This window comes from Callithrix jacchus, chromosome 3 (genome assembly GCF_049354715.1).
Source record: "Callithrix jacchus isolate 240 chromosome 3, calJac240_pri, whole genome shotgun sequence".
Lineage (NCBI taxonomy): Eukaryota > Metazoa > Chordata > Mammalia > Primates > Cebidae > Callithrix > Callithrix jacchus.
The window spans coordinates 102279016-102302761 of NC_133504.1; the positions used below are offsets into that span (position 1 = coordinate 102279016).

At 36.2% G+C, this 23746-nt stretch overlaps 1 protein-coding gene across 2 annotated transcripts in view; it reads left to right on the top strand.

The window, feature by feature from the left end:
• Window positions 1-23746, top strand: part of UNC5C (unc-5 netrin receptor C) — a 397080-nt gene that overhangs the window by 313410 nt on the left and 59924 nt on the right. For both annotated transcript variants that reach the window (XM_035293290.3, XM_035293289.3), the window contains exons 5-7: window positions 1035-1215; window positions 6547-6714; window positions 9273-9437. In XM_035293290.3, the coding sequence (XP_035149181.1) occupies window positions 1035-1215; window positions 6547-6714; window positions 9273-9437 (514 nt within the window). The remainder of the gene's footprint in view (window positions 1-1034; window positions 1216-6546; window positions 6715-9272; window positions 9438-23746) is intronic.

Genomic DNA, 23746 nt, shown 5'->3' on the forward strand with positions numbered 1-23746 from the left:
TGGTGCTAGAGAAGCTCCTTAAGGTTTTGAAAATGGCAACAATATTGACTCCCTACCACTAAAGGTTACCTGTATCCACATTCACCCTAATGCAAAAGGAGAGTTTAAGTGTGGTAAATATCAACGTTGTTTATTGTTTTGCTTATGGAAAAAACTGTGCATAGAAAAAAAAAGGCAACTGCCAGAATAAGAAATAGTTTACCTCGAGAAGAACAGTTTATACACCTATGTTTTCATCTTTTTATTCAGCAAGTATAACATTATTATTACTACATTAATATTATTCACATAGAAAAAAAAAGTTCAGCAGCTTTAAATGGTCATGTCGTAAGGTCAGGTTCCTACAAAGCACACCCTGAGCCAAAGATTTGAATGTTAGCATTTTACAAAAGGAAGGATTAGAGTATGATTTGTAAGCTACTCGGATTGTATTAAGAATTGGTAGAAAAAAAATTTTTAAATATTTTGGCTGAGATACCTTTCCAAATATGTGTTTTGCTACATTTTGAAGTCAGCGCATTTTCAGGGATATTTAATCCATATGTTTCAGTGAAGCTACATATAAATCATCCAAATGTTATTTTATTACAGCTATGTGATGTCTAAAATGCCTTTTGTGCTTTTAAAAATAGTCGTTATATTTTTTTCTGGAAAGCAGCAGGTAAGTTGCCAAGAGTAAACAAATAGCAAAAGGTTTGAGTTCAGTTTGAAACATTTATCCTATTATTTTTGATTGGGTTCTGAACTTGGCAGCACACATTCCCCATTCGTGCCTACAGGGCAAAGTGAAAACAATCTGAACGCTGTATTTCCCAATTGGTTCATTGACATTTGAAAATAATGTAGTACAGACAGAATCGGCATGTTTGGCAGGTAAGTGATACTTAACATGACATTGGAAAGTTACTTCCCACCAGTTTGCAGAAGTTCACGGCCTGGAACAACATTGTACATATTACAAAACACAGGTTAGGACAGACAGCGGTTGAGGGATCCATGCTGGGGATTTATCTATTTTTCTCATGTATCTTTAGGTGGAATGGTTGAAAAATGAAGACATAATTGATCCCGTTGAAGATCGGAATTTTTATATTACTATAGATCACAACCTCATCATAAAGCAGGCCCGCCTCTCTGATACTGCCAATTATACCTGTGTTGCCAAAAACATTGTTGCCAAGAGGAAAAGCACAACTGCCACTGTCATAGTCTATGGTGAGTGACCCTTCAGGGTATCGATCTAGTTCACGTCTAACTGCAGTTTCTCATTGGCATCAGTGTCTTAACTCAAGCCAGAAGCCCTTTTTTAAAATCTCATTTTATTTTAGACAGAATCTTGCTCTGTCACCCAGGCTGGAGTACAATGGCATGACCATAGCTCACTGTAACCTTGACCTCCTGAGCTCAAGGGATCCTCCCACTTCAGCCTCCTCTGGAGTAGCGTGCACCACAGGCATGCACCACCATGCCGGGTTCTAGAAGCCCCTTTTCAATCTCTATCACTACTTGCTTGCTGCTTTTCACAGGGCCAGTGAGGTTTAATTGCTTCCCTGGTACTCATGTGAAAGGACAGACTCAGACATTCTCAGCCCTTTGTCAGTCAGCTTCTAGGAAAGCAAAGGAAGCCTCCCTGCATGCTTGCTGCTTCTGTAAGCCCTCTTCTCTCCAGAACGTGCACCACCAAGATCTAGATTGAGTTCTAAAGATGAATATGCCTCATTCAGCCTGCTGATGTTTCTGTGGATCTAGCCTCAGTCATATCATTACAACCCCTTAGAAAGCAGGAGCTGACCTATTTGCAAAATACATCAGCACAATTTTAGCTGCTTACAACTCATTCTGCTCACTCCATCTGAGGTGTGCAGAGTGAAGATACTGCCTTATCTGGCCAAGTGGCCCTAATCCTAATAATATGGTAAAGTCCAACAAAGCGACTTCTTAGGAAGCTTCCTCTCACACCCTGGTCCTTTCTAAGTCAGTTCATCTCTAAACCTATCAATTCTCTGGAAGTACTAAGCAATTTCATGCCCCATTTTGATGTGGCAAATATGCTTTTATCTCTCTAAATGGTTCAGCATTCAGTTATTTTTTAGTCATTTCATGAGCAGATTCATCTCTCCAGCTAAGGTTAAGCTCTTTGGTAGACTGAGACTGGTCTGTGTATTTACATATTTCTCACAACGTTAGACATCGAATAGTTCCTCATATTTTTGATGCTTTACTGTCTCCAAGGAAACCAGACAACCTGGGAAATATTTTGAGATTATGCTACCTCCAGAATGATATGCTCATGCCTCACCACTTCCTAGAACATAATGAAGATTTTCATCACTGTTTTAGTGTTAAAATCCATGGGCCTTGGTGTCTTATTGACTGAAGGAGGGACAGCCACTAGCAAGTATGAGGCTCATGGTACACACATCATTAAGTCATGTGTCACTTAATGATGGGGACACATTCTGAGAAATGCTTTATTACATGATTTCATCATTGTGTGAACATCGTAGAGTGTATTCACACAAACCTAGATGGTATAGTCTACTGCACACCTGGGATCGGTGGTATAGCGTGTTACTCCTAGGCTACAAACCTGTATACCATGTTACTAAACAGAATACTATAGGGAATTGGAACAAAATGGTAAGTATTTGTATATCTAAACATAGAAAAGGTACTATGAAAATAAGATATCAAAGATACAAAAGAAAAAGTACACCTGTATAGGGCACTTAACCATGAATGGAGCTTGTGGGTCTGGAGGTTGCTCTGGGTGAGTCAATGAGTAAATGGTGAGTGAATGCGAAGGCTTAGGACATTACTCTACACTGCTGTAGACTTTATAAATGCTACACATAGGCTATACTACATTTGTAGAAAAAGTAAAGTAATACACAATGTTACAACAGCTGTGAGGTTATTAGGTGATAGGAATTTCTCAGTTCCATTATAACCTTATGGAACAAATCATTACTGTATCTGAAGTCTGTCCTTGACTGAAACGTTACGGGTACATGATAGGACTGAAGGGGTTAAGAATATGGCACCCCAAAATATGTCACTTGGCATATTGACTATTTTCTACATTAAAGGTCCCTGAGAAATAGCAGGTGCAAGATCACTCTGGTAATCCTTCTGACTCTTAAAAGCAGGAGATGAGATTTTCAAATGAAAGATGCCTTCCCTATACTAGAAGGAAAGTTACATTCTTATCAAGGACAGGAAGTTGAGATCCAGAGATCTCAAGGGAAAGTTAAGATCCAGAGAATTCTGTATCAATCTTATTAAAATAAATCATAATCTTCTTTTAGCCTTACCACACAATTTAGTTATGTTTTCACAACTTACTACTCTTTGTCCAGTTCAGTATATAAGCATTCAACTCTAACTGCATCTTTGGGTCTTCATTTTCTTATGACATGTAAAAGTTCTATGAAATAAATTTTCATGTTCGTCTCCTGTTGATTTGTGTTACACCAATGTAATTATTAGGCCCAGCTGAAAAAATCCTGAAAAAGTGGAAGTAAAATTTTGCCTATCCCACAGTACCATTAAGATGGATGTGTGTTTATGAGAAGAGAAACCACTATGCTGTTCCAAAAAAATGTAGTGCTGCTTTAAAAATGTCACTTTAATTACAAGAAAGATACGTAAAATTTTTTTTGATCCTCTGATTCCTCAGAGGTTTAATTTCCGAGTCCAGATAATGGCTGTGTTGAATTGTACACAATGGCCTTTCTTAAATCACAATAAAATAATAAAATATTTTCTTCTTTTTAAATTTTATTTTAAACTGCCTGAAACACTTGATTAACAAGATTTGAAATGTAGGAAAGAAATGGGGCACAATCACAGTATGTGCCAGTCATAAATAACTAGTGAAGGCAGACTATATGTAGTTGTATTAGATAGATGTTTAATGAACATGCAAATCTCTTCCTATGTATATTATGCTTTCAATATCCATAAATACAATGAATGTGTTGTCTTTAGGAAGGATCATACACAAGTAACTTAGTAGTTAGAATTGAGAAAACAGCTCTGCACTAGGGTCAGGAATCCTGGGTCATAGGAGTATTTCTTTCACTAACTGATCTTCAGAGGGTTTTTTAACCAGGATTCTCTGAGCCCTTGCCTCGTTCATCATAAAGTGAAAGGATAAACCTAGAATGTTCAAAGACTTTTTCATCCCTGATTATTTCTCATTAAAATCCTAGCAGAACAGTATATGTATCCTAAACCCCAAATATCAGCTTGCCAGTATGCTAGTAAACAGTTTATACAGACAATTCCATCACAGGGAATTTTGTAAACTTGAGCAGGTTAAGTTGCTTTTTGGAACACTAACTGAAACCCTACCTATCCACCATCTGCTTGTCCTTTGCATAACCTCCTAAAATAACTTGTCCAAGCCTCATAGGTTGGACTCACCAGAACTTCATAGAAAACATATGTATCTAACCAGTATTTCGTATTTAGGGAGTATTTTATACATTTTTTGTTAATGTAATTTTTAGATTGCAAATATACATCCACTAGAGAAAATTTGGAAAACAGAAAAGATCAAAGAAGGAAATACCTATACCTATAATCCTGTCACCCAGAGATAGCATTAAACAAAAATTATATGTATACTATTGGTATATTCTTTTTTTTGAGACAGGATTTCACTCTGTAGCTCAGACTGGGGTGCAGTGTCACAATCTTGGCTCCCTGCAACCTCAGTCTCCTGGGCTCAAATGATCCTTTCTCCTCAGCCTCCCAAATACCTGAGACTACAGGCATGTGCCACCACACCTGGCTAATTTTTTGTAAAGATGAGGTCTCACTATATTGCCCAGACAAGACTCAAACTCCTGGACTCAAGTGATCTGCCCGTCTAGGCCTCCAAAAATACTGAGATTATAGGCATGAGGCACTGCGCCTGGCCTATACTATTTTCTATATATGTTGTTATATATATATATAATTTTTATAATTATATTCAAAATATATAAACATTAAGTATTATATACATACTACATAAAAGTTATACATATGTAATTATGTATAATGTATCCATAAACATTACTTTTATTTAAAACATACTGAAACATTCGTGTGTTATTTATTTATTTAGTTAGTTAGTTAGTTAGTTATTTAGAGACAGGATCTCACTGTGTTGCCCAGGCTGGAGTGTAGTGATGTGATCATAGCTCACTGCAGCCTCTACTCCTGGGCTTAAAGGATCCTCCTGCCTCAGCCTCCTGAGTAACTGGGACTATATACATATGCCAACATAACCAGCTAATTTTTTTAATTTTTGTGGAGATAGAATATTGCTTTGTTCCCCAGACTGATCTTGAACTCCTGGGCTCCAGCAATCCTCTCTCCTTGGCCTTAAAGTGCTTGGGTTACAAGTGGGTGCCACTTCACTCAGCCTCATGTACTATGAAATAGCCTCTACAGTATCATTTTTAATGGCTGTCCAGGAGTCCGTCACATGAACCTATAAGGCTGGCTTTGCCATTTTCCTGTTTTTCAACATTATAGTTGTTTCTAATTATTCATATTTATATAAAATAGTTTCCATGAAAAATACATTTCTGTCTGTAAAATATTCATGATTATTCCCTATTCAATAGGTTTCTAGAAAACAAAATGTTGGGCAAATGATATGCACATATAAGGTTTGCGTTACTTGAATGACTAATACACTTATTTAGTACATAAGTGTATTATGCATATACTAGTTGCATAATATTTTAATTACAAGCAAATTATTTTTGTTAGAAATTGTAAAAATTTCATAGACAGATTATTGAAGTATTAAAAAATACATATCAAAGTGTTTTCTAAAGAGATCTGCAGAAGTGGAAAGTGTGCAGTGTTAGGGTATAGGCTATACAATCACATATGCTGACAGCTCATCAGACATCACAATTGGCCTTTACACACAACATATGTGTTTATTTCAAAACTAACTGATTGCCAAGTAACTCAAATTGCCATTCAATTTGTTTATAACTCCAATACTATAAGATTTTATTTTTTAACCAGGTTCACTGGTTTGTGCAACTGAATAAAAATCCTTAAAACGTTGTAAAGTTCACCTATGTTTAAAAAATCAATCATCTGGTTTTATTTCTTTCTGAAAAAGAAGGTAAATGATTTTATTCTGTTCCCATGCTATAGCTTCACTTGCAGGCTCGTCATTGAGATGTAAACATTTATTATTTGAGACGAGCTGTCAAAAGTAGTTTTGGAGCTTGACTAGGTAAGGAGATATGTATATTTTTTAAGAACACTGGCCAAGGAAAAGAGAACACAGTCCAATTTATTTTTCTGAGTAGGTAAGTAAATGTTGGTAAATAATATTTTTTCTCCATCTGTACAATAAAACTTTGGATAAAATGATAACCATGGTCTCTTCTGGCTGTGAAATTTTGGATTTTTGTAATGGTCACTTGGAAAATAACTTTGTTTACATATTGTATCTGTTTTATGTGTCCATGTGTGTTGTACGTGCATACATGTTTAATCCATTTTCCACTGTTTGCCTCCTTTCAGTCAACGGTGGCTGGTCCACCTGGACAGAGTGGTCTGTGTGTAATAGCCGCTGTGGACGAGGGTATCAGAAACGTACAAGGACTTGTACCAACCCGGCACCACTCAATGGGGGTGCCTTCTGTGAAGGACAGAGTGTGCAGAAAATAACCTGTACTACATTATGCCCAGGTAAATAAACCAGTCCTCTCATTCCAAATATCTCCCATTATTCATGAAATATGTTTTTAGAGAACAGATACAGAGTCTTTATTCTTGATCTGAATGTGTGATAAACATAATTTAAATCTGGCCTACATTCAATGTTTACATTCCTGCAAAATCACATATTTTCCTCCAAAAGAATACTTAATGTTCTTACCAAAACATGTAAAATTGTATAAAACAGGAGATTAAACACTACTGTATATGATCCCTTTATATTATTCAGCAAAACTGCTGGGGCCAAGACTGCAGATTTTGTAATTCAAGGGATATGAATGGCACTGAAAGCCACACATTTTAGGAATAACAATCCTTTGTCTTCTGAAAAACATAGAAATTAATTGGAACTGAAATTTAGAAAATGTTTAAGACTGAAATCTTTTATATTTGGTGTCAGTTTCTGGTCAAGAGCAAATATAACATTTGAAATATAAGGAAGGCAAAGTTTTGTGGCACAGGAGATAATGGATTCTGAAACTAAAATGCAGTCAGTTCTTCATTATCTGTAAATGTTGGTCATCTATTTTTTTGAGTTATTTGCAGTGGTACCTATGGCAAGATTGCTTCTCTCCACCTCTTACCATCTTTCTGTACTATCTCAAAATGGTACCAGCTCTTATCCATAGGTAAATCGAAGATAATATTTGCCAAAAGCAAAAACAAAATTCATTAAAATGCTTGGTTACACAATATAGTCAAAGCTAAGCTAAAATTATTTAGAAATAATCCATAAATTTACTGTGTTCATTGGAGTCGCTATTGTGTTTTCTGTTTTGATGTTTAGATGCACAGCCACCTCCTCCTTTGGCTTAATTTTATCCCATTTATCCTTTAATAGAACCTTTCTCAGAGATGGGCTGGAGAAATAAACTGGGGGGATATACATAATCTACACTTTACATTCCCAAGTGTTGATTTCCAAGTATCAGAACAGTCTCCCACAGTGAACCCTTTGAGCTTAGCTGGACTTCAAATTTCAAATTTTATTCTGTAGGTGCTGACTCCCACAATTAAAAATGCTCTGATCAATTTGAGTTGAAATGGCAATATGGTGGCAGTGTTTTGGTATACTCAGTTAGTGTAGGTCAAAGCAAATGTTTTTGCTCTAAGTTGTTGGGACTTTCTTATAGCCAGTTCTGTATGACTAAATTATTAATGCTTTTTTATTTTTCATATGGGTATGTTTATAGCCATATACACATTATACATAATATAGTTACATAATAAATTGAATGTGAAATCATGTAGATCTCAAACTATGTAGACTATTAAAATTGATACCATTTTTATCAATATATAGATATAAAAGATTATGTTCAATAAATGATATTTAGCATTGTTTTACATTGAATCCTTGATAATCATTATTTGTTTCAGGGAAAATTAATATTTAAAAACTCTTATTTCAACACTTTTATCCTATTTGTGTGAGAAACTTAAAAATCTACCTTTTCAAGTATGACTGAAATGTACTATATCCTTTTTCAAACTGGGATTTAAGTTGTGTGCTTTTAAAGTAGAGATATCTGACTTCATTATCCTTAAAATTGCTGACAAGCCAGCCACCAAAATTAGGAAGAAAGTAAATTGCCTCTAAGTGACGGAATCATAACAAATATTAGGGACTTACCTAAATATTTTTTAAATAAAAATAGAGACACAAACATCATCAAATAATAAATGAAAAATAGTCTTTTCATGAAAACATTACAGAAGGCTTCAGCAGAATCAAGTAGCCTGGATAAAAAGAGTAAAATAAAAAGACTATATAAAATATAGATGAGAGAGAAGAGGTAACTATACCAGCAGGATGAATGAATGGAAGGTAGGAGAAATTTCTTCTCCAATGTATCAGCCTCTTCTCTGAATTCCCACACAAGCTTGCTTTCACTGTCCACATGGCACTAGGAATAAAGGAGTCTCAAATCCAAAGAGAGCCCCCTAATTTTCTTTTTCAACTATTGCCTCCCAGGTTCAAGTGATTCTTCTGCGTCAGCCTCCTAAGTAGCTGGGACTACAGGTGCAAGCCACCATGCCCTGCTAATTTTTTGTATTTTAGTAGAGACGGGGTTTCACCATGTTGCCCAGACTGGTCTCGAATCCTGAGCTCAGGTACTCAGGTGGGTACCTTGGCTTCCCAAAGTGCTAGGATTACAGCCATGAGCCACCATGCCTGGCCCGAGTCCCACTAATTTTCAATACAAAACCCAGAAGCTCACCCATTAATAGGAAAAGGGAAACTACCTTGACCTACTTTTACACAGCTCCTGGTGACAACTTTGGCTTTTGTATGTCTCATTCAGCCTCCCTTGGCTTGGTCAGGGAGGAAACACTCATACACTCTAGGAAAAGCTCACAAAACCCGAATGATGGAGAAGTGCAATTTCCAACAATTGAAATGAATACAGTGCTTCTCAGCAGGGCATGTTTTTCTTGTTTTGCTTGTTGCATTATACTTGAGCTCTGCTCCATCCCTTAAGCAGCTGCCTCTCCCTCTGACCTGCTGCTGCATTTTTTCATGGCAGTGGATGGCAGGTGGACATCATGGAGCAAGTGGTCTACTTGTGGAACTGAGTGTACCCACTGGCGCAGGAGGGAGTGTACAGCACCAGCCCCCAAGAATGGAGGCAAGGACTGCGACGGCCTCGTCTTGCAATCCAAGAACTGCACTGATGGGCTTTGCATGCAGAGTAAGTCAATTTAAGCAAATTGCAAACACTGAGGCGGGTGGAGATAGAACCATTTGGATTTTTTTTTAAGGTAACATTAGAAATAAAGAATTATTTGAACAAAAAGCAATAATATAGCAATATTCTAGCTTGCTCTCAAAATTGGAAACAGCTAATTTTCCAGGAACTGGAATGAATAGTAACTATGTCCAGTTAACAAATAGCATCCAATATTGCTTTTTCATGAGCAAGGGTTGATTCAATCACTTATGTGGAGGGGAACCGTTACTTAGTTTTATCAGAAAGCACAAAAGGGCACTCTAGATTTCTCATAGGGTCAAAGCAAGACTTCCAAAATGTAAGCTGTTTATTCTTAATTCATGGCAGGTACCTAGCCAATATGTCCATGGAATGTAAAACATATGTAAAAATAACAAACATTTCTGTAGGTAGATTTACTAACTTAGAACACATGTTTAATGAGAACATCCTCACAACCTCTTGAAAATTCTGGGTTTGTATTAGAAATTATAATGTGGGTATGATTTAGTTTATTTAAAGGAAATAAATATTAATAAAGCATAAATGTTTAAAGTAAGTGTAGAAGATTGGCTGAGGAATGTAATGGGTGCTATAAGCTAGAAATTCTCCATTTTTCATGTCTCTGTTCCTTAGATTTTGTTAATTACATGGTAATTTGATTTCCATAATTGTAAACTCTTACCCCTTTACTGAGGAGCCCTTGGATGTACACAATTTACCGTCTCTTTTTATGACCAATAATTGAGGTATTCAGAAGTATTCTGAAATCATACCTATTCAGATTAACGGATCAAATAATGTGCTATCTTTGGAGCTTAATGGTGGTCTAGTGTTGACATTTCTCATAATACATCACACATTGCCAGCAGAATACAAGCAGCCGAAGGTATTTGTGCAAAGGTATTTGTATTTGTCATTTAAGAATAAAATACTTTGTTTTTACCACACTTAGAAAATTCTGTTGACTTTTCAGAGTCTATACACATAGGAACCTTTAAAAAGAAATCTTATTTAAAATACAAATACATAATTATGTTGCTCACACAGAATGAAAATCCAATAGGCCTCTTATTTTTATGTTCAGGGCACATTGCATTACTCAAGAATGGGCTACTGCCGAGTGTACAAAGCACAGCTCCTGGTAATGATGCCACTGTGAATCTCACGAGTTTGCACCAGAAATGCATGAATGAATATCAGTTTTGCTAACCATTTATCCAGAGGTACAAAGTTTGTTTGAGTTGAGGATGAAATTAACAACATACCACATACAAGTTAGTCTTTTTGACCTTTTTATCACTTGGTATTTTTCCTTTACTGTAGAACAAACTGATTCGTGTGCTTGCAAAGTAGCAATATTTGGAGTTTTTCTCTTTGTGTTTCACATTCTCTCTCAATATACTATTTCAATCTTGGGAGATTTAATACCTACTGTTTCTATTGTACATAGTTAGAAATCCTCAGAAAAACCTGTCTAATGAAGAATACAATGCCACAAGACAGAACCTTTTATTAGTAATAGAAAAATGACACATTTTAAATTATGACAAACAGAAACATGACATATTCAAACTAAGACTTTCATGACATAGCATGAAGCTTCTAGATCATTTAGCTTCTAGATCATTTCTTATAGTATTCATAGAACGTTTTCCTTATGGTTAGGTATTTGCCAGTAATGATGGCCTGAAGTGTGCGTTGTGTGTGTATAGACAGGGAAGAGGAATGAGGCTACAGGACGGTTTTGTTAGTTTTTTGTTTGTTTTTATTTATTTGTTTTATCATTGTCACTTGTTTAATGGAAACATTTTGTTGTTTGGGTTAAAACCATTTCATTTAAAAGCTAATTATTTCTGCAGCTTTGATTTGCTATAGTAACAATCCCTACTAAGTCAATAAACTCTTTCATCTGTTTTCCTGTATCTACTCTAGTCCAACAGAGAATTGTAGTCTAGACCACTATTGATTTCCTCAGTGATAAAAACCAGAGATATTCTGCACTGTGTAATTATAGTATTTTACAGTGAAAGCTATAGTTTCTGTTTACCAGTTAGCTTGATGTTTCTGGGACAGTATTACTGCCAAAGTCTTGCAAAGAAGTAATACCATTTGGCCATTATTTTGGAAAACAAAGGCTTCTAATAGCAAAACTGCAAAGTTTGCAAGAGCGACAAGGTTAATGTTAAGAAAAAGAATGGGAATAGAAAAGGTAGCCAGAAAATTGCAACCAGCAATTAGGATTACTTAATACTTATTTCCTTTGGGAGAATTAGTGTCTGGAATGTATATTAATAAATAGTCCTCCGATTATATTGCAATGTTATCTCAAAATAAAGCTAGTCTACTTTCAGTAAACCAGGTAAGAACTACAACCTCTGAATCTATTCAAAATTGTATATAAATTCTGACATAAATATAGGTGTACTGCTAGATAGGAGAAATTCAGAGTTCATAATGGATGTGAGTAGAATTCAGTTACCTAGATAGTGTTGTATGACATTTTTTCAAAAGCTAAGTTGGTACTTAGAGGAATACAATGAGAAATATATAGAAAATATTACTGTTGATGTTTATTTGTTCAAAACAAATTCAAATACATTTTTCCATTAAGCAAGTAATACAAACACCTTTGATTGAAAATATGTTGAAATGTTAGATAAAATGTTGCAAACTTTATAGAGACATACATGTGCATGCAGAAAGAGGGATTAAAAGAGGTCCAAAATAAAGAAGATAGAGAAATTCTCAAATGCCACAAATGAAGCTGTAACTCTAAGCTAGAGAGGTAACTGTGTGAGTGGATACCAAAACAACCAGGATGAGGATTGGACATGGACATAGCTTCCAGGGACTGGAAGTTAGGGTTTCAGTTTTGGCACAGGGACAGAAGTCCTGGCTTTGTGAGACCTAGACTTGGAAGTAGGAACCCTAAAGAAAGCTGAAACTCACAAGTGGCTGACCTACATCACAAGCAACAACTAGAACATTTTTGCCCATCAGCCCAGAGAAGACAGAGGAAAAGTCATGGTAGGAAAAGGAAAAGGAAGACTTCATTTAAATAAAATCTATAGTAAAACTATAACGTCACCTAGCTCTGGTATGGAATCTGAGATACTGTGATGGAAGCAAAGCACAAAAGATGCGTAAGCTTCTAGGACCCCAGCAGAGCAAACACTAAGCCATTCTCTAGGTTTCCTTCCATAATGTGACAAAAATAGGGCAGGCCTGTCAATAAGCTTATAATACAAAGTTTCCCATCACTCATGAAAGTAGTAAACTTGTAAGGGAGAGTCAGCAATAATAAGTGAGTTAGCATTCTACTAACATGAACTCATAGAGCAATCTGAAGGAAGCTAAAAGTAAATGTAAAAACAAACCATATTTTTACAAGGAATATAAGCACAAATGAAATGACAGAATATTGTTTAAAAGACAGACTTGGAGAAAAAAAACAAATGGAATGTCTAGAGAAGAAGGCCTAATGATTGAAATATAAAACTCATTGGAAGATGAAAAATCAGATTGATAAAGCTGAAGAAAGGCTGGGCGCAGCAGCTCATGCTTGTAATCCCAGCACTTTGGGACCCTGAGGTGGGCAGATCACCTGAGGTCAGGAGTTCCAGACCAGCCTGGCCAACGTGGTTGAAACCCCGTCTCTACTAAAAATACAAAAACTAGCCAGGGGTGGTGGTGGGCACCTGTAATTCCAGCTACTCAGGAGGCTGAGGCTGGAGAATCACTTGAATCCAGGAGACAGAGGTTCCAGTGAGTGGAGACTGCGCCATTGCACTCAAGCCTGGGTGACAAGAGCGATACTCTGTCTCAAAAAAAAAAAAGCAAAAGAGAAAATTAGTAAACTGGAATATAGATTGTAAGAAACTTCCCACAATGCAGGGAAGTTTTCTGAATATGTGAGTAAGTGTATATGTAAAAGGGAGACTAAAACTCATGGAGGATAGAATGACAAAATCCAACATTTATAGCATAAAAGCAAAATTTAAAAGATTTTCAGATAATCAAGATGGAGAGGATTTACTACTCATAAACCTTACTGAGTAAACTACAGAAAATGAAAAATTATTTTTTTCTTCAATTTAAAGAACAATTGGTTCTTTAAAATAAGATGAGACCAACTGAGGATCACTGAAAATAAGATGGAGCTAAATGGTAGACAACATTATCATGGAATATGAGAAGTTGCAAACTAAATTAAAAATTTCCATTTTCCTTATGTGCTCAGGAAAAGAATAGTAACACTATTTACGTTAGATGTCACTGATTTCACTGCTGTAGTTAAAATGTGAAGACTGAGTACAAACATAAAAATTGAATGTATAAATTCAAAATAAAAATTTTAAGGATAGGAAATTGGCAAAAGAAAAACCATAGTAAATGAAAACAGTCAATGAAATGGTGGAAATATATCAGGGATCATAATGTAAATGAATTAAACTCACCTGTAAAAGGAAATCCAAAATTATAGCAAAAAACTCAGTTTTATTCTATTTATGAGTCACATACTTTAATCATAATTATAGGAAAAGATTGAAAGTTTAAAAATGGAACTTAAACTATTGTTCAGTATTTATTTTACCATGTCCAATTAATGTTTTTTACTGTCTGATTGGGCTATTCTTTATTCAATTCCATTTCCCATTATGCCTAAGTAATATGTATTAGAGGTCATTTTTGGCCTATTGTTTAAATATAGAGTTTTGTTTTTCATGGGCTTTATAGTTTTTAGAATATTTAATTTTCAACTGAAAAATTATAAGTTTTCTAAATTGTTTACAAGTTTGTTAATGTTTGAATAAGACATGTTAGAAATTTATGTCTTTCCTCAAATTTAACACCAACTGAAATTTTTCTTGAAAAGGCTTTGAAGGTTACTTATAAAACTAATGAATTTAATGTTAAGCAAATGCGTAGTTAAGTGTAAACTTTTGTATTTTGCTAATAGAATAAAAATTTTTATGGGGAAGCAATTTGACACTATACTTCAAGAGTTTTGAAGTTATCATACCCTTTGACCTAGTAACTCTACTTGAATGAATAAATTTTAAGTAATTAGTATAAATATCTAAAAATATATAGAGTCGGCACTCTGTATCAGTGAGTTGCACATCTCTGGATTCAACCAAGCGCAGATCAAAAATATTTAAAAAAATAATACAACAATTAAAAATAAAACAGATTTTAAAATACAGTAATACAATTTACATAACATTTAAATTGTATAGGTATTATAACTAATCTAGAGATGGCTTAAAGTATACATGACGATGTGCATAGGTTACATGCAAACGCTATGCCATTTTACATAAGGGACTTGAGCAATCTCTAATTTTGGTGTCGGTAGCGGGAGAGTAGTTCAGGAATCAGTCCTTTTCAGATACTGAGGAACATCTGTATGCCACATATGTCTATATTCTTTGTCATTGTAAAAAATGCAAAACCCAAAAGTATAATATTAGGATAATGGTTAAGGAACACATGCTACTTCCATTAAATGGAACATCATATAGCCACAAAAATAGTTATGAGGGTTTAACACGCAAAAGCAGAAGATGGATTTACATATGCATTTGGTGATAACTGTATAAAGGTATGCTTAGTAAAAGATGAATGAGATTTATAAATTTTCTGGGCTATTGAGATTACAAGTAATTTTTTTTCTTTTTCTATATGCTTTTTATCCTATACATTCTTTATGCTTAGTGTTCCATTATGTTTATAATAATAAATGACATTTTAAAAGAAGAACTGTTGAGGCTGGGCCATGGCATGGTCTTGGAAACATGGGTCCGTGGATTTAAGATATAGCAATGTCACAGACTGGTCACATTGATACAAATTAGATTACCGAAAAGAATTTGCATGAAATACTTGTATAAAACCCTAGTGTGTAGTAGTTACTTATAGCCAGTAAACCAAGTATTTTGAAGATGTAGGGATTTGGAACTGAATTGTAGTTTTTCGTTATTGCCCAGTGTCTATCCTATACGTATCACTCTGTCCTGCAATCGTAATTAAAATTCTTAGACTGTTTGATAAGTTGGACTCATTATGTGACACTGTAATTTCATTTGTGAAATAAGATCATGGTCTGTAAACAATTTCAGAAGCTCTTCTAAATTTTTATATCACTCATACATAGTAGTTCATATCGTAAGTGCTGTATAACATATCATATATATGTATTACACTGGATAAAGTCTCACTGGCCTAAAAAAGTCATTCCAATACTGGGACAATGCCTTGGTGCCTTCAAATTAAGACCTGTAAGAAATCAATGTTATTTCACTAGAATGCATTCCTAAGGGTAATTGGAAGCTAACAGAATCACTTAAGGTCCCAGAAATAACTTAGACATTTGGGGTTTATAAGCACATGTTTTTTTTTTCAAATCAACATTTTAAAAAGTGGAGTTCTTTGGTATACTAAATGACATGGATTGCATTGAGTAAGAAACATAAGTGACTTGGCAAGTTTGTCACTGTTGAAAATAACTGAAAACATGTCTGATCTGAAAAAATTAATAACAAATATCAGTTTATACTTTCAGAATCAGTATTGGAAGGCCAACTGTACTCTCTGCACATTAAAATATTTAGGTTTCTTTACATCATCCCTAAACTGATGTGAAAGCAGCCACCCCACTCCATGTTTTACAATATATTTTTGAAATAGGCTTTACATTGAATGCTTATGCCGAGAGAGAGAGAGACAGACAGACCGACAGACAGAGGACAGAACACACAGAGTGATACAGAAGAAGCAGAAAGCACTTAAATCTCCAGGGTTGGGTGCAGTGGCTCATGCCTGTAGTCCCAGCACTTTGGGAGGCTAAGGTGGGCAGTTCACCTGAGGTCGGGAGTTCAAGTCCAGCTGGACCAACATGGAGAAACCCTGTCTCTACTAAAAATACAAATTTAGCCAGATGTGGTAACTCATGCCTGTAATCCCAGCTACTTAGGAGGCTGAATTAGGAGAATCACTTGAACCCAGGAGGTGGAGGTTGCAGTGAGCCGAGATCACACCAATGCACTCCAGCCTGGGCAACAAGAGCAAAACTCTGTCTCAAAAAAAATAAAATGTCAGGTGTGGTGGCTCATGCCTGTAATCCCAGTACTTTGGGAGGCCAAGGTGGGTGGATCACGAGGTCAGGAGTTCAAGACCAGCCTGGCCAACATAGTGAAATCCTATCTCTACTAAAAATAGAAAAATTAGCCAGACGTGGTGACAGGTGCCTGTAATCCCAGTTACTCAGGAGGCTGAGGCAGAAGAATCACTTGAACTCAGGGGGCAGAGGTTGCAGTGAGTGGAGATCACCCCACTGCACTCCAGCCTGGGCAACAGAGCAAGACTCCATCTCAAAAAAAAAAAAAAAACAAAGCGAAGACAATAATCATATTTACCTTTTAAGTTAAAATACAATTGTATTGCTAAGACCTGATAACTTTTAACTTTCATAATCTTTATAATGAATTTTTACTAAGATCTATTTGTCATGGATGGCATAAAATATTAAAAGTTTAATCCTTGCTTACTTCTTCCTTTTGAAAATAGCAATTCAAATACTATATATATGGCCTGGTCCAGAAATGGTGATTTATATACATTTATCAATATACTAGATTAGATTATTAAGTTATGCAACTATTTCTATAGATTTTAGTTTTTAGTCCCATTGTAAGTTTGGAGTTTTTGATAGGTATTTGTAACAGTTCAAATCTGAACTTAGAATTACTTCTTCTTGCTGAAGACAGTTTATGCCACAGTAGACAAATTTAAAATTGCATTTACTAACAAGACTGCCTGGAACTGTGTCTGCATCGGTGAACTTCCTGACTTTGGGAAATTAAAATGTTCGGCATTCTGCAAAGTTAGCACTTTCAACTCATTAAAAAATTTACGTGTCACACAGCTCTTCTATTAATTCTCAGAAGTACAGAGGAAGTGGCAGAGTTCTGCATGTGTAAATTGTGGTGTGGACACACTGCATACCAAGGCCCTCAGAATCCCAGGTAGATTTATTGTGAGGAAGTAATTTACCTTACAAATAGTCATTACTTGACTTTAGAATGATATGTTTATAACTGCTCGTGGTAGGCATCTGAGAAGGTGCTAGTCAGTTCCCAGTAAAATTCTTGTCAACACAGCAGTTTGATAGGAAAGCATAATTGTGAGTGGTAGACAGTGAGTGCTTTTATCTATAGTTGGAAGAAGTTGATGTCATAGCTGTGTTTTTGTAGTTCTTGATATGTGTAGTGTCCCAGCTGGCAAATAAATATTCTGTACATGGCCTGCCTGCCCAACACAATGCTACACAGTCTCCGGTATAGTAAGTGTGGGTTGCTTTTGCTTTTTTCCTTTCTGGTAAAACATTTTCCTGGTTTTGAAAGCAGGGATGTGGTTAGAGAATTTAGCCCACAGAAGCCTAATGAACACCTATGGAGCAGCACACAGGTTGGAAGACAAATGCAAAGTCTTCAGATTCTAGGTGGAAAGAGAACTCTGAGGGGATCAAGAAAGGTGCCACCATGCCAGCAACTAGAGCAAAGCATGGACTCCTTCGAGATCACAGGGGTGCAGGCCCAGGGCTGCAAGCTCAATTTTCTTCTTGCTGAAAATCTAGCTGATAGGGTCATGTATTCTAGAAGTCAGCCACCTGATATCAGGACTCCTCATTATTTCACTTTTTCTATCAGGTGTCTTTCCTACCATGGAAGGACCATTGATAGCACTGCTTTTTGAGTTATAATTTGTTATTTTCTAAGAAGCACTGATGGGGATAGAGTCCACTATTTAAAAACACTTGAGTAGCTGATGTGTGTTTAATTTTAGTGAGCTGAGTTTAAACTTCAGGCATTTATGCTTCATCTACTGTGAATCATGAGCTAAGATATTTACATCCCTGGGATGTTAATTATCTACTATTCGTTTTCAGAAGTGTGTGGTTGGTCACCTTAAGGAACAGGGCTATGGACTAGCTTAGTGAGGCGTGGCCACTGTCCTCTGCAGGCTGCAGCAGTAAATTACCATGGCAATTTAGACAACTGACATCAGTGATAAGCAAATGTTCTTTTTAATTGTTGTTGTCATGTCCTAGGATTTATGTATTCATTTATATGGAGTTCCTTAAGCCCTATCAATAAGTAAACCCTCAGAAGAGTGGTAAATTACAATAAATGACCCTGGGTGTCTTTGACAGAGCTGACCTTTGACATCATTAGTGCAGCCCTGATGGGTTTGCTAGATAAGAGCTGACCTTAAAGGATAAAAGAAAATCTGGACATGTTTATTTTGAATGGCCCTTGAGGTTTTAATAAGAATATTTGCATCACAAGAAATGTAACAGGGGTGAAAAAAGTCACCCATGTTTTGGCTTGATGTAAAGTCACTGCCAAAAGGAAGACCAAGGATCCGGGTCAAGGAGAGGGGTTTCTTCTAAGGATAGGATCAGAAAATGAGGAAAAATCTTATGAAGTAGCCTAGTGGGCTTAGAATAGATAAATATCACTAAAACTAACCAAGATCTTTGTGACTTAAAAATAGCTACTTTTATAGAATATGCTTAATGCTTTTATAAGTGACATTGAGTATGTCATACGCATGACCTGCATACCAACCACCCCCATAAGATATGAATCCATCTTCTATTGTGCTTAATCCCCACAGTATCCTAAAATCGATTTACATGTATTAAGGTCATAGAAGCAGCCCCATATTGAAATGTAATGAGTAAACCTCAAAGGCAAGCAGGACACCTTCTAAAACTTTGTCTCCCTTTTGGCCAAGTATCTGATACTAACGTAAGGATAGGGTTTTAATGCCCAGACACCTACATACAGACTTTGAGAGCAAAGTTTAGTTAAGACAAAATTGAATTGAATTCAATTTAATTAATACTCAAAAGGTAGAAAAAAGGGCCTCACAAGCAAAACTTTTGTGAATCCCCTAATAATAGTTCTCTTTTGCGAAGGAAGAAACTGAGGCATATAATTAACACCCACACATGAGTGCTAGAGCCAATGTATAAAGGCAGATCTCTCTCATTTTTAAGCCTGTTCTCTTGCAGCATCTTGGATGCCAGAAGCAAGTGGTTGTCAGCTGTTACTGCTTTAAAATGGGGAAAAGATTCCCTATTTAATAAATGGTGTTGGCAAAACTGGCTAGCCATAGACAGAAAACTAAAACTGGACCTCTTCCTTACATCTTATACAAAAATTAACTCCAGATAGATTAAAGACTTAAACATAAGACCTAAAACCATAAAAACCCTAGAAGAAAACTTAGGCAATACCATTCAGGGCATAGGCATGGGCAAAGAGTTCATCACTAAAACACCAAAAGCAATGGCAACAAAAGCCAAAACTGACAAATGGGATCTAATTAAACTAAAGAGTTTCTGCACAGCAAAAGAAACTATTATCAGACTGAACAGGTTACCTACAGAATGGGAGAACATTTTTACAATCTATCCATTTGACAAAGGACTATATCCAGAATCTACAAGGAACTTAAACAAATATACAAGAAAAAGAAAACAATCCCAGACAAAAAGTGGGCAAAGAATATAAATAGATGCTTTTCAAAAAGAGACGTTTATGCAGCCAACAAACATGAAAAAGAGCTCATCATCACTGGTCATTAGAGAAATGCAAATCAAAACCACATTAGATACTATCTCATGCCAGTTAGAATGGTGATCATTGAAAAGTCAGGAAACAACAGTTGCAGGAGAGGATGTGGAGAAATACAAATGCTTTTACACTGTTGGTGGGAGTGTAAATCAGTTCAACCATTGTGGGAAGACAGTATGGTGATTCCTCAAGGATGTAAAACCAGAAATACCATTTGACCCAGCAATTCCATTACTGGGTATGTACCTAAAGGATTATAAATCATTCTATAGAGACACACACACACATGTATTGTATTGCAGCACTACTCACAATAGCAAAAACTTGGAACCAACCCAAATGCCCATTAATGATAGTCTGGATATAGAAAATGTGGCACATATACACCATGGAATACTATGCAGCTATAAAAAAGAATGAGTTAATGTCCTTTTCAGGGCATGGATGAAGCTGGAAACCATTATTTTCAGCAAACTACCACAGGAACAGAAAAACAAACACTACATGTTCTCACTCATAAGTGGGAGTTGAACAATGAGAACACATAGACACAGGGAGGGGAACATCACAAACCCGGGCCTGTCAGGGGGTGTGGGGGCTAGGGATAGCATCAGGAGAAATACCTAATATAGATGATGGGTTGATGGGTATAGCAAACCACCATGGAACAGGTATGCCTATGTAACAAACCTGCACATTCTGTACATGTATCCCAGAATTTAAATTATTTAAAAAATGGGATTTTCTTCTAATGTGTAGAGCTCCTCCAATTATTAATGTTTATTTTTTCCACATCGCATCATTTTTGAGGGAAATGTCTCTCCTTTAAATATCATAGAGTTTTATGCCAAATGCAATGTGATGATCATGCATTAACAAACACATCATTCTAGCAAAGGTCTCCAGTTACATTAAGTGGAAATGCCAAGGTTTGGCATACCTCTTTGCTGGCCCCACACTTGAAACAGAAGATACTGTTTGGACGTTGTTTTATTTAAGGAAGGCAACCTATCTATGCTGTTTTAGCTTTATAAATTTCATAACTATAAATGATAATATTTCAAATGGAGAGAGATTTTACAATCCAAATCAGCTGGGTTATCTTATTCAGTCACTGAATCACAAATTAAGCCAGGTGCCTACTGAAGCCCTCTTCTGATATTTCCTTGTCTCTCCTCATTAGAATCTACTAATTATTGCTCACATAGTACTTAGAAGGACTGTGGAGGTGTAGCCTGAGGGCTGGAACCCAACCTTGTCTTGGTTGTTTCACCAGCTTTATAATGTTAGACAAATCCCTTACCATTCTATGCTCAAAGGGTTAAATTAGGGAGTTCCAATCAATGACCTATTTTCACTCCAACATCCTAGGAGTTTGCAGATTCGCAAGAATGTAGACTTGGTTTTGAGGATTTAAATTTGGTTAATGATATTCAAAAGTTATGACATTTCTCATATCAGAATATTTGCTTGATAATTTTTTACTATAAAAGTATGGGATAAAAGCAGTTGCATTATTTTTTAAAATGTAATAAAAGCATGATCATTTTTTGCTGCCATCCATATTGCATATAAAGAAAAAATTTTAAAAGGCTAGAAAAATAAAAGTAATCACTGTTTATTGGGGAAATGAAAATTTACATTTGGTTTCTGATGTTATTCTTGAGATTCTCAAATATAAACCACCAAATAGGCTATGTTTAGTCACGTTGTTCAGTACTGGGTCTTGGCTGTGCATCTAGGGATAATGTGATGTTACTTCCTTCAATGTGAACACCAAGGAAAGCTCTCTTTTTCTTTTTTACAATACTTGGACATGGCTGTGGTCTTTACAGTCGTTGGACATCACTAAAAAGTTTGGGCGATCCCACCCATAGTCTAAATGATGACTTTGTGCAAAATAGAAAAAAGCCATTCATTCCCTAAGTCACTTTACTACCTGCAGTCAGAAGATAGTTCTATGATCAATCCAAATCTACAGTAAACACAAATATGAATGGTGCCACCCAGACCTGGACAGTGCAAAATTACACATTGTCAGCTTTACTGACCCAAATTTTAGTTGACTGAATTTCAAAACTTGGGGGAACTTTGCAAACATCCTTTCTCACCTTTGAGAATCAGTATCTTCGTATGAAAAAGGTCTAATGAGATAATCTCTTGAGATGATGTTTGGAGCAATTCTGAGATGGCCTTCAAGTAAAAGGAGCATTGCACAACCTATTTAAGACACAGCCTGCTCTTGCTCCAGTTTTCAAATATTTTTTCTTCACTTAAAGGTTTTCTCCAAATTGAATTTCCTTTAGTCCTTGTTCCTGCAGGTCAGGAAAATCTTGTCTTTAAAAAAATAAATTTTCTTTAAAATAGAAATTACAGCTAGGTGCAGTGACTCACACCTATAATCTCATCACTTTGGGAAGCCAAGGTGGAAGTATAGCTTAAGCCCAGGAGTTCGAAGCCAGCCTGGGCAACATAGAGAGACTCAACTTCTACAAAATATTAAAATAGCCAGGGTGTGGTGGTGAATATCTGTGGCCCCAGCTACTTGGGAGGCTGAGGTGGGAGGATTGCTTTAGCCCAGGAAATCGAGGCTGCAGTGAGCTCTCATCACGCCACTGCACTACAGCCTGCGTGAAACAGCATGACCCTGTCTCAATAAATAAATAAATACAATGTTTTAAAAAGTGGATGTAGCTTATAAGCAGTTCCCCTTCAAAAAGCATTGCTCTTGAAAAAGCGGTTGCTGAGGCCATGCTGTACCCAGGGGTAACAAACCTCATACCTTTTCCTCAATGCCATGCCTGTTCTTTTCAAGGGAAGTGGATTTTGTTCTGAGCCATCCTTTCATGGCAAGATGGTTTCTTTTGTTGCAGGACATTCGATATCCTTGGCCTTCACTCACCAAATGCCAAAAAACAACCCCTTAATCTTTGTGACACCACTCCCATTTCATTTCCAAACACCCTCTTGAGAAATGGCACCACTCTTGGTTGAGATACCTTTTTACCATCAATTTGCATTCTGGCTTTGAAAACACACTACCATATCTTTTGCCAGAAGCCACAAAGGCCAGGCATAAGCCTCTTTACATAAAGAGAGTGAAAAAGTCCTTAGATGCGATCATTGCCTACAGTTTCTGTGAAAAACTGGGCTCCTTGTCTATGTGATAACTGGGGAAACAAATTTAAAGGAGTTTCCTAAGATCACTCATTAGGTAATAGGCTATGTTGACTCTACTAATAAAATTCCTTAAGAACCCAGCATCTTAGTGTACCTTAGTAATGTGCATCATGATTATATCAATGTCATTGTTGGTCATTTATTGATGGCTGGCAACATACCAGCACCTTACAAATCTCATTTATCCTTTCCACAGCTCTAGAATAACTATTCATATCCCTTACAGAGATTAGAAAACGGATGCTTAGAAAAGTGAAGTAGTTGGCCAAGCTCTCCCAGCTAAGTGGCAGAGCTAGGATTCAAGCTGAAGTTCATGACACTGCAAAAGCAATGTGCTGGCCCATGGCCTGGAGCTATTTTTAGTCCACCTTACTTTCAAGTAGCAGGAAAGTTAACTGAAGTCCCTAACTTTTGAACCAGGCTGTCTGTAACAACCCAAAAAACAATTATTTTGTACTGTGT